Source organism: Lontra canadensis, unplaced genomic scaffold, assembly GCF_010015895.1.
Source record: "Lontra canadensis isolate GAN:19392208 unplaced genomic scaffold, GSC_riverotter_1.0 scaffold13, whole genome shotgun sequence".
Taxonomy (NCBI): Eukaryota; Metazoa; Chordata; class Mammalia; order Carnivora; family Mustelidae; genus Lontra; species Lontra canadensis.
The window spans coordinates 19052536-19064625 of record NW_022631007.1 but is presented as its reverse complement, the minus strand read 5'-3'; the positions used below and the strand labels follow the sequence as shown (position 1 = coordinate 19064625).

The 12090-nt window shown below is 48.3% G+C and overlaps 1 protein-coding gene across 1 annotated transcript in view; it reads left to right on the top strand.

Moving 5' to 3' along the window:
• LOC116867929 (contactin-associated protein-like 4) overlaps positions 1–12090 on the top strand; it is a 191369-nt gene that overhangs the window by 99426 nt on the left and 79853 nt on the right. The window contains exons 15-17 of the mRNA XM_032857956.1: positions 2706–2833; positions 8479–8649; positions 9242–9460. Of these exons, the coding sequence (XP_032713847.1) occupies positions 2706–2833; positions 8479–8649; positions 9242–9460 (518 nt within the window). The remainder of the gene's footprint in view (positions 1–2705; positions 2834–8478; positions 8650–9241; positions 9461–12090) is intronic.

Sequence of the window (12090 nt, the reverse complement as noted above, 5' to 3'; positions counted from 1 at the left end):
GGTGCAGCATGGATCACGCAAAATGCCATCAGTGGCCACTTCTGTCCCAGATCTCCAGTTACTTCCAGCTTTGCAGACAGCAGACTGTCCACAGGTCTGTCATTCATCTTCTGTCTGTCTTGGGAGGATGTGCCGGGGTCTCACATTCCCACAGCTGTGGCTGTGTCTGATGCAGACAACACTGGACTGCCCTGGCTAGGGCTGGGCTGGCACCTTGGGTGACCTCGGGGGACCCAGCATCCCCGGAATGCCCGGTGTTCCAGCTCCCTAACTCTTCTCACAAATGTGTCCCTTGTGTTCAGAGTCCAGGCCTGCAGAGCCTCTCATTAGTTCATTTCCTAGAGACTTTATATCTTTGCTGCTCATGTGAATAGTATCATCTTATAGTCCATGTTCATTTCCAAGTCACAGTGTGCAGAAATGCAGTCAGTTTCCACATCATTGGCCTTGCGTCCCGTGGCCCAGCTCGACTGCTATCTTGTACTTTAATGTGTAGTCTGTGGAGTATTTTGGATTTTCTGTGCACATAGTCCTTTCATCCACAATTAATTACAATTTTGTTTCTTTGTGTCCACTGGTAATATTTCAGTTACCAAACCTAGATGGGTATACCGTGTTTTTTCTATGATTGCTTCAACCGCTTTGAATGTGTGAGATATCGCCGATACAGTAAAACATTTAACTAACCAAGAAAGTTACTAGTGATAACATATTTTTAGATAAGTAAAAATTCTTATAAGAAGACCAAAATCACCATTTATTTGGAAAAGTCTCCAAATTTGGTTATAAACGTTGTTCTGAATGATCTTGTGGTCAGTTGAACCCATTACTAAATGTTGCACTTGGCCAGCTCCTCCCCCTCTAGCTTCCCAACCACAAAAACTAGAACCAAGAGGTCCTCACAACACAACAACCGTACGCTTCCTTAGAAAGTCATAAGTATTATTTCCGTAGTGTTAGAATTGCTAAAAATAAAGTGTAAAGTCCTCGTTTTGAACTCTCCAGGCAGGTGAGAACACACGACAAATGCACTATTTCTAAGTCGGCTTGCAGCAGACCCTTCAAGCAAAAGAGAGAACACAGAAGAATCATGAGCAGCTATTAACCAAACAAATCAATAATCACCTGGTAAAATGGGAACTTGGAAGCCCTACGTAGTTACACAACAGTGTGAAGATGATTTTTTCCATCAGATCAGCAAAAACATGGTTTTCAGACCAACTCAGAGCAGAGATATTATCATGATCTTCCCCAGCACACTTGTGATGAACTAAGATAAGTCTTTAGTGTTCCTAGTCCTCTAAAAACATCACTGTTATACCCTTAATGAAAAGGACTGGTTTCTGTGAAGTAGTTCCTTAAAACATCACCGATCCATGGAGAGTAGCCACAGCTGCGTCCCTGGTGCCCATCTCCGTAGGACACGCTTGTGCTTCTACAAGACTGACAGCAGAAGATGTGCTTGGCTTGGCGGACTCACCACGTGGCCGTAAGCCACACCAGCCTCCCATCTGCCCCGTTTAAAAAAAAGAAAGGACTGACTGACGGGGTGACTCGGTTCTTCCTTCCCAGTCTGCAGGGGCAGGATGGGCCGATGGGCCAAGGACGGTCCACACGGCTGGCCCTGCTCCTGCAGATTCTAGGCACTAGCTGCTCATCAGAGCCTCCACTGTCTATAAATCAGAAACCTACATGGAACCGATGCCCAGGAGTGCCTGGGTGGCTCAGTGGGTTAAGCGGCTCGGGTCATGGTCTCAGGATCCTGGAATCAAGCCTCACATAGGGCTCTCTGCTCAGTGGGTGGGGAACTTGCTTACACCTCTCTTTCTGCCTCCCTCTCTGCCTACTTGTGATATCTCTCTCTCTCTCTCTGTCAAATAAATAAATAAAATTTAAAAAAAAAAAAAAGAACTGACGTCCCTTCTGATAACAGGAGGATATTGCAGAAACTGAGCACAGCCCTCTGGTGCTGGAGAAACGGGACCGGCCAGGAGGGGCTGGTGCCAGCCCATGGCCTGCCTCGCACCATCCCCAGAGACATTGCTGTGTCTCCACCGCATGCTCACTCTGCAGAACATGGTGATAGCCAGACATCCTCGCCATGTCTCCTGGATGGAGAGCAGGAACTACACCTGCCCTTGTGCCCCGTCAGGGCATAAGCAGAGGGCACGTTTCCCAGGCACCTTCCCACACGCGGTCTCATGGACCACAGTTAAGACAACATTGCACCCAATTTTATCCCAAATTGGTTTCAAATAAGTTTTAAAAATTATAAAATCAGTAAGGAGGGACAAAATAAAAACAAGGTCGTTTTTAAAAAGCAACAATAATGAAAATAAAGTTCTGAGCAAAAAACCATTTATATTTACATGTTTTATAGAATATTTTGTATTGCTAATAGGTAATACACCCAATGTAGTGACTTCCCCATGGGACACCTAATACCACAGAAGACATAAAAACTTCATGCGAGTCCTGTGCTGGCACTATATTTAGAAGAACAGTTAGCTGTTTCATCAGGTTGGAATGTGACCTCAGCTGTGCCCAGATGACCCCACTTTTGAACCTGCCACCTGCCCCCTCTGAGGCCAGTGGTGTGGACACTGTCCGTGCTTGCAAACCCAGTAAGGGTCATGCATCAAGCATTTGGTGGCTGAGCCCATGCACTGGCCCCATGCGGCATCAGTGGGTGTTTTCTCCCCCAGGACCAACGATACAGGTGTGCTGTCCTACAAGGAGCACCTGCCCGTGACACGCATCGTGGTGGCCGATGCAGCCCGCCCAAGCTCTGCTGCAGCCTACAGACTGGGGCCTCTGCTATGCCAGGGGGACCGTAAGTAAGGTCCACAGGGCCTCTTTCCTGGGGGTTGCTGGTCAGTGGGACGGCAAGGGGGCTGCAGAGTGCTGAGCTGTTGCTTCCCGTCGGGGTGCCGATGAAGAAGTTGTGTCCCTTTGTAGGTGGGGAAAGGATCAGTGCTGTGTCGCTCTAACTCAATGATACAAACCATCACTAGGGAGCGTGGTGGCAAGACTGCAGCCAGGAAGCTTCAGAGCCCATCCACTCAGAGCCGCCAAGGCCCCCAGAGAAGGCTCCAGAGAACTCGCAGTTCAGGATTATCGTGAGACTCCTGTGAATTTCCTCTGTTCATTCCATTTCTCGGTTAGGGTGTTAGTCTGGGTGCAGGCAAGGAAGACAGTGGTCATGTTTGAGCCCTGCCGCCGTGGGGACTGCTGCCGGATGCTAGGCGGGGGTCAGGTCGGGGCACAGGCCTTCGGAAAAGAATTTGAGAGCTGTTGTGTGTGTCGCTCATTGTTCTTGGTTTCATCAGGTTTGGGGAGAAATTCGTTCTGTGCTCCACTCCATCCCACCATCTGTACTCAAAGTCCGTGTGCGTTTTACCTACGGGAAAGGAGGTGGTCTTCGTTTTCTGACGACCTGAACTGCAAAGCCATTTTAAAATCTTTGACATCTGCATTCTGCAACCCATTTCATTCAATTAATTTTTCAGATAATTTATTCCATTAAAATTTTAAATGTGATCTGAACATCTGCCTTGGTGCTACCGCCAAAGACATGCAGTTAGGAAGCTTTGTTCTCAGCGTCCTGTGGTCATACAAGCCATTACTGAGCCCCTGCAGTGGGCTCCTCGTTTTGTCAGCAGTGGCTGGAGCAGGCGTCTGGGGCTCGAAGCTGCACAGGGCACATTAATATTCAAGGCATGCACAGCAATAAGCAACCCATGGCAGAGGATAGGCTCACAGGACAAGGAATGATTTTGTTAATTTCTCCTCCATTTGGCACTGTTCCATCAACACCATCCCGGGTGCAGGTGCACTGATCCCATTTTCAGAGATCCTGGACAACAGCCTCTACCGGCCTCCACAGCACAGGTCCCAACCAGGGTCCGGGCACGTTGACAACTTTTAAATGCTTACGGCTGCTGATTGCCCTGCTTTCCTTTGGATTCGATTCTCTGATTTCCCTGGCTGCCCCTCCCCACCTCCCCCCTCCTCCATCTTCCTTCCCCACTCCCATTTGTTCCACAAATTACATGTGAATTATGAGAAGACACATTATGAAACCAAAATGAAAAGAATATCTTGCCTGCTCACAGGCTAAAGAAAAGAGGAAATATTTTCCAGACATTCAGTCAGATAACGATGGAGTGTGGCCAGTGGTGGATCCGGGTGCAAGACGGAAGGCCATCACTGTCCTCCCGGGGCAACAGAGAGAGGACGAGTCCAGGCACACACGCAGGATGACGCATGCACACAATGGGGAGAAGGCAGGACACAGAGTGGGGGTACAGGAGGCCTCACTGGAAAGGACCCACTGATGAAGACCAGCAGGACCAAGGACATGCACCAGTGCAGGGAAAGCATCCTGAGCAGAGCGGGTGGACGGCTGCTGGCCCGGGGTCCCGGCTGCATCAGAGAGCCACAATGGGAATTTGCTTAAAGGTAGACGCAGATTGATGTGAGCTGTGAGCAAATTCAAGGTAGCGAAGGGCTGGGTCCAGACAGGAAAGGATGGAGCCACCACGGATGACATGGGCTATTCTGGCCTGGTGACATGAACAGGCTGGTCCAGATGTCTGTGGGGTGAACACAGACAGGCAAGACGGAGGGCCTTGGCCCTGCTCACATGGTGTCCCTGGAGAGGCTGCCTGCTATCTGTGGGATTCGTGTGAGGACAGGTCTCTGGATGGTGCATGTCCAGAGAGAAGGGAAGAGATCAAGGACAGAGCCTTGAAGAGATCAGGGGATGAAGGGCAGCCTGGCAATTCTGGGCAGACACTGCCCGAGGGAGGAAGCCCAGAGACTGGGAAATGTGCAGGGAAGAGGCCGACAGCACAGGAAGGTGGGAGTGGCTGTCAGACCTCCTGGGCCCCAGCCCCACTCAGCCACAGCGCTTCCATCCCAGATGTGCAAGAATTCATGGCAGACGGCAGGGTGCAGGCAGAAAACTATGGGAGCATCACAGCGATTTACTTACATTTTCTCTTGCCCCTACACTAGGGTGGGAGGGCTGGCGAACCTCTGGGCCCAAGGTTACTTCTTTCTACCTGCTTTGGACCTGCTGGGTCCAACTGCCCTTAAAGTAAACATGTCTCTGTGCTGTAGATAGTAAAGAACCTGTTGTATCTTAGGAACACCACTAAGCTTCGTAGCAGCTGCCACATTAGGGGAGTCCCCCACAGACCCAGAAGGGAACGCAGGCACTGAAGCCTGAGGTGGCTTCTCAGTCTGCTTGCCGTGTGAATAGCTGTAGGAGTAATTCTCACTTCCTGTGAGCTCCGCAAATGTCGTCTGCAGGTGCCTCCCCCTCACGGGGCAGCGGGTCTCCTGCACAGATGCGTGTGATGAGCTGTGTTCCCTTCCAGCTGGCCTCCAACCAGAACTGTCCTTATAGCCAACCCCATAGTTCACTGTTTTCATGTGCATTTTCCTTTATATTTGATCCCAATTGTTACTTTCAAAAACATTACAGATTTCAAGAGGAGCCACTGAAGTATTGGATGGACACACGAGTATTTATGTCCCAAAGCTGAAGCGGTAACCCTTAGTGTTTTCTCCTTAAGAAGCTGTGTTTAACAGTCCCTTAAATGATCAGAAAGATGGATTTGGCTAGAAAAATCTCAGTCAGTTTAGCAATTTTGTAATTTATACTTCCAGTTTTGAGAAGCAGATTTTTTATTTTCATATACTTTTAATTTTTAAAGTAAACATCTTTGTTTTATAAAAGTATGCCTTTAACATGGTCTCTATTCCTTTTTAAATAATATTATTAGGATAATTTATTAATAGGTCAAATAAAAGCTTAGAAAAGAAAATATTTATGAAATCAGCCTTAACCCAGTCAGGCTAACAGAGCTGATTTCCCTGACTGGGCAGTGTCTGTCTACACAGCCATATTTCTCACACATGTGTGCACAGGACACACACACTGTCTACAGATACACAGTCCATGTGTTACATTATATATATAGTAATGTTACATATGTAATATATATAGTACATTGTGTATATGTATCTATATTAAAAACATATGTAATGCTACATCTCTTTCTTATGTAAGTAACCATTCTATATCATACAGGTGCACCTGCACACACCCATCTATATACACATGAGATAAAGGTTGCCTTCAAGCAGGCCTGTTATCAGATCCCTACCTTTAAGGTCCATATGATAATGTGACTCTTTCCTGGGTGGCTCACAGCCCTTCCTGTCAGACCCCCCAGAGCAGGGCCCACGTAGGTCTGCTCCTACAGAACTCATGGCTCCCACCCGTGAGTTCCTGGACCCCGACTTCGCACCCAAGGCCCAGAGGACCCAGGCCCCTGAGGGTGCAGGCAATAGATTGGCACTGGGTCACCTCGTCCAGTTCCACCAACAAGAGCTCAGTGGCAAAATAGTGTCCATATTAGTTCAAAGGCTTCAGCCACATAGAAGATGAGCGGTGCTCCCCCTCGGACTCACTCATTGCGGAAGCGTGTAGCCCACGGGAAACAGATTCTAGCCTACTAGATTAAACCAGTCCCCAGAGCTTCCCTTTGGTCTACTTACAAAACTGAAATGAAATGAAAGATATGCTTTTTGTTGTTGTTGTTTCAGGTATAGAATTCAGTGATTCATCACTTACATACAACACCAAGTGCTCCTCATGACAAGTGCCCCTCTTAATGCCCGTCCCCCATCTAGCCCATCGCCCATCCCCTGCCCACCTCCTGCCAGCAGCCCTGTTTGTCCTCTCTTGTTAAGAGTCTGTTTTGTGGTTTGCCTCTTTTTTATTCCCCTATGTTCATCCGTTTTGTTCCTTAAATTCCACACACGTGTGAAATCATATGATATTTGTCTTTCCCTGATTGACTTACTTCACTCACCATAACACCATCCATGTCATTGCAAACAGCAAGATTCCATTCTTTCTGCGTAAATACTGTATGTTTACACCACATCTTCTTTATCTGTTCATCTGTGGATGGACATGTGGGCTCTTTCCATAATTTGACTATTGTTGATACTGCTGCTATAAACATGGGGGTACAGGTACCCCCTTGAATAGTGACTCAAAAGATAAACCTTTAAAACTGTTTTCTCTAATTTGGGATTTTAAGCCCAAACATTCTTGATGACCAGTCAGCTTGTGTTTGGGAAGAGCCCTTCTTTTCTCTTTGGTGCTGTCCTAAGTCAGCACGCTGCTGAAAAAGCAGTGTGGTTACTGAGTGTGGCCGCAGAGACCCCTGTGACTGGCAATCACCTGCCATCTCCTTCATGAACTATACCAGGACCTGCCCCTGGGAAGAACTGTGCAGAGGAAACTTCACCTCACCTCACCTAATTATCCTCTAGAAAACCAAAACATTCCCAAATGTATCTCCACAGAAAGCCAGCAAAGGGGCTGTTGGCTCCACATGAGTCCCAGGAAAACCTGAGAACCGACATCTTGATTTGCCCCCCACCCCCAGCCAGAAAGCTGCAAAGCAGACCAGCTTGGCAGGAGGTGATGCTGGCTAGAGACACGCAGTGCAGAGGCTAGCCAGGACTGCGTCTGTCCTCTGGACATGGAGTGGAGAGGTATTTGAGGTGGCTGTTTTCTGACCATGCATGAGCTTATGCTCCAGGAAAAGTGATTCAGACGTGAGTGCTGTCAGGTATGGGGCCTCGGAGCCAGGACGCAGGGTCATCACGGCCCAGATTGTGCACCATGCCCAACCTCAGGTTCAACAGGAGGCAACCCCAGCAAGAGGGAGGCCAGGACATACAAACTCAGAAGGAAAGTGCGGAGGAGCCCAACCAGAGGGTGGCTCCAAGTCACACTGCATCACAGGATCATGTGTTTTTGGAAAGTTCATTTCCATCAAAGAGCTAATCCTTGGGAACAAGCTTTTTATCATTGAGAGGTTTTAGTTTCTTTATTTTTCATTGACTTTGAGCGATAGGAGATGCTGTGGCAGAAACCAGTGTGGGTGGTTACTTTCTACCCATCTTATCAGGACTCAGGGGGAAATGCTTGTCTGGGAGAGCAGGCTTGGTAGAGTGTCTCCCCCTCTCCATCCCAGTCAAGATGGGAGGCACACTCTGGGGAACGAGCCTGGTGAGGCTGGAACAGTTTGGACCGGCTGAGTCCCTGGGGTTATGATGGGCAACTCTTTGGATTTCTGCAGGATTTTTTTTCAAATTCAACTATGTACATGCTTAACATTCTAAATGATGAGATCAGGTCTGATGATCAACTGTGGAGAATGTTATCAGAGTGACTTGCCTGGATGCAGAGGAGACATCCCTAATGGGTGGTGTGGAGATGGACACAGTTTGCAAGGCACTCTCTCCTGCCCCACGAGGAGAGAGTCTTCATGGATCCCCACTCCCACTGAGCTCTCAGCTCAAGCATCTTGTGGGCACGCTCAGGAGAAGGCAGCCAGGACAGCAAACACAGCTTTGAAAGTGAGACCTTTCCCTTCTGTCTCCTAGGATCCTTCTGGAACTCGGCTTCCTTCCACACGGAAACCTCATACCTTCACTTCCCCACTCTACACGCAGAGCTCAGCGCCGACGTGTCCTTCTTTTTCAAGACGAGAGCTTCATCTGGGGTGTTCTTAGAGAACCTGGGGATCACAGACTTCATCAGCCTGGAGCTACGCTGTAAGTTTCCAGAAAACTCTGTGGGGCCCTTGTCACTGGTCAAGGAGGCCTGGATGCTCCTCGTCCCTCTATCCACCAGCTCCAGCCTGAGACTCGGGTCCAGTCCTGCAGGTCTGTGCCCCCTGCCCAGCGGGAGCAGTGGTGCACATGACAGCCTGTGGAAGCACCAGTCCACACAGGGTCCAGTCTGAGAAACATTCATCCGGGGGCAGACAGGGTTCGAGTTCAGCTAACTCTGCCACAGGGTGCTCACCAGACCCCCAAGCAGCCTGCCACAGACACCTGTGCACCTCCAGCTTGCTCACATTATAAAATGGGTGAGGATCTGGACCAAGTTCTACACAAAATCCAGATGTTTTATAGTTTTTCTACACATGCAATTATGGTTTCAATCTGGCACAAATCGAAGTGAATTAACACATCTGAATCATATTTTTAAAAATCATTATTTTCCCAAGTACGAGATCCCTTTGCCCTCTGGTCTACCTGGAAAAATATTCTTCTGCCCATGGTCAGAAGGAGAGCCGCTCCCCTGTGTCCCCGAGGCCCCTCTGGGAAATGGCTCCGACCTTCCCATGTATCATGTTTCCAGCCCCAAGAGAAGTGGCCTTTTCCTTTGATGTCGGGAACGGGCCCTGTGAGATCACAGTGCAGGCACCCGGCCCCCTCAATGACGACCGGTGGCACCTGGTCCGGGCCGAGAGGAACATCAAGGAGGCCTGGCTGCAGGTGGACCTGCTCCCACCCAGGACACACACAGCCCCCGAGGATGGGCACATGCGCCTGCAGCTCAACAGCCAGCTCTTTGTGGGTGAGTGTTACCCGGCGCCCTTCCCAAGCCTGGGGTGTGTGCAGTGGGGTGGATGACTCCAAAGAAAGGGGACAGGCGAGGCAGGGGTGGGACAGTAGCTCCGCGCCAGCCCCCACTTCCATTGGCCCCATCGGGCAGCTCCAGGCTCCAGCAGCCAGGGCCGCTCATGCTGGACACTGACCTCCTGGCATGGCAACAAGATGCCTTTGTCCCCATTGTGGACGCAGGAGCCAACTCGCTGCCCCAGGGGGTCAGGCACTGACCTCTCTGAGTCTGGCTCCTAAGGGACAAGCAGCGGGCGCTGCTCTGGCCACTTCGTGCCCAGCAATGAAGCAAACATCAGTGGCTCCCACTTCTAAATGCTGGGTCCCCACCCGGGTCCCCCCCAGAAACAGTGAGAGGGCCAGGAGGGTCAGCCACCACCCCACACACCTTGACACCCCCACACCATCAATGGGCATTGTGGCCTCCTCTCCGACCCCTTCAGCCCCCGCTGGCATCACTCCACTCAAGCCCCGTGGAGCTGCCACTATGCTAGCCACTTGGTTTTCCATTTCCCGTGTGTTGTTCACGAATGGCTTCACTGGGATTGGGGCATTAGTAAGACGGAGGGATTAGCCCTCCTGTGACCACTCCATGCATTTCAAATGAATAAGGATACTGTTTATTTATTACAAACTCCGACAAATGAAAAATAATCTCCAACTATTAATGAAATATCAACCAGTCTCAGTTTGAACCAGATTCCCAGGATCCCTACAAACCGTCTCGTTGTCTTACAGGCTCCTACCCGAAAGAGGAAGCTTACCTTGATGTTTCACAAACACAGTTTTTCCTATTTTCTGTATAATTGTTTTGCTCTTTTCTACTTTTTTTCAACATGGGGCTTTAACACCCAGCCTTGAGATCAAGACCTGAGCTGAGAAGGGAGTTGGGGGAAATTGGAGGGGATGACAAACCATGAGAGACTGTGCACTCTGAGAAACTAACTGAGGGTTTTGGACAGGGGGGAGGTGGGAGGTTGGGTGACCCTGGTGGTGGCTACTGTGGAGGGCATGTATTGCATGGAGCATTGGTTGTGGTGCACAAACAATGAATTCTGGAACACTGCAAAGAAATTTAAAAAGTAAACAAAAAATTTAAAAAAAAAAAGACCTAAGCTGAGAACCAGCCAGCCGCTTAACGGACTGAGCCAGCCAGGCGCCACTACCATTTTATGTTATTGGAGATATATTTATTGAAATTTCTATGCCTAAGGCACTGTACTAGACTACTGAACTGTGGTCACTTGGCCAAACTTGAACAACATTTATAAAGATTTTTTTTAATTGAGTAAATATAAATAAGACATTAAATCCCTCAAATATCATGGGATATTTTCACTTCTTATGTTTTGTTTCTAGTGATTGAAACTTCTGTGAACCCCACTTTTATGTCCCAGTTGTTACACTGGGTTAATCCTAAATCTTTGAAGCACTGATTAGTGTTCGAAGGTAAGATCTCAGACACGGTTCTTCACCAGTGTCTGACCTCCTAAAGTTGCCGTGCAGTAGTAGGCTGTTTTCAAAGAATTTAAAACATTGGAAATAGCCTGAGAACATTGAACAATGGAGACACTAGGTCTTCAGCTCTCTGTGCACAGTCTGCCCTGGGCTTTCCTGCACTGTGTCCTGTTCGTCTCGCTGGGACTGTTTCAAGGAGGGTAAGCCTCACGCTGTGCAAACACGCCAGCCCCGACCATCAGTGGCTGGGGCACTTTTCTGGGAATACAGAAGCTATTCTCCACACCGAGTCAGTTCCTTCAACGTGCCATCCCACGTGTGATCCAGCCCAGGAGGGGAGCCTCTGGGGACAGCACTGTGCTGTCTCCAGATATCTCTGCTCCACCCTCTGCTTTGCCTCCTGCTGCTCTGGGCAGCTGCCATTGGTACATGCATTTTGGAGACCTCCATCTCTTCGGAATCCCTTAGTGGAAAGCAGTCTCATGTCTGAGCTTGATTCTTTAATGAAAATAACTGTAGGTATTGATTATGGGAGATTAATTACATAAGCACAATATACACATTTTTGAAAATGTTTTCTCAAAATGCAATTTATTTCTAGATTGTGAAATAAGAGAAATTTGATCTTCATTTTAGGAACTCATTTCTTACCTACTTTGATCAGAAAAATAAAAGGTGGGCTGCGGTATAAATAAAATTTCAGGATTTCTGAAACAATTGAGCGGAAGGATTTAATCTCTAGTTCGACGATTTATCAAACAGTATCCTCCCAACATATTTCAACTTTTGACTTTGTTTGCCCATTTGAAGATCTAACCTCTTAAAAATGTTAAGGGTACAAAACGTGTTGTTAGCTCTAGATCCCTAGAAATTATTTATCTCTCATAACTGAAACTTCGTGTTTTCAACCAGTAACCCCCCCATTTCCTGCCCCATCCCTCCCCCCGGGGCTCTGATGGTCACTACACTACACTCTGTTTCCATGAGTTTGATGATTCTGGATTCCATATATGAATGAGATGAGAGAGCATTTGTTTTTCTCTTTTATATCTCATTTAGTATAATGTCCTCCACACCCACTCACGTTCTTACAAATGACAGGATTTCCTTCTTTTTTAAGGTTGAATA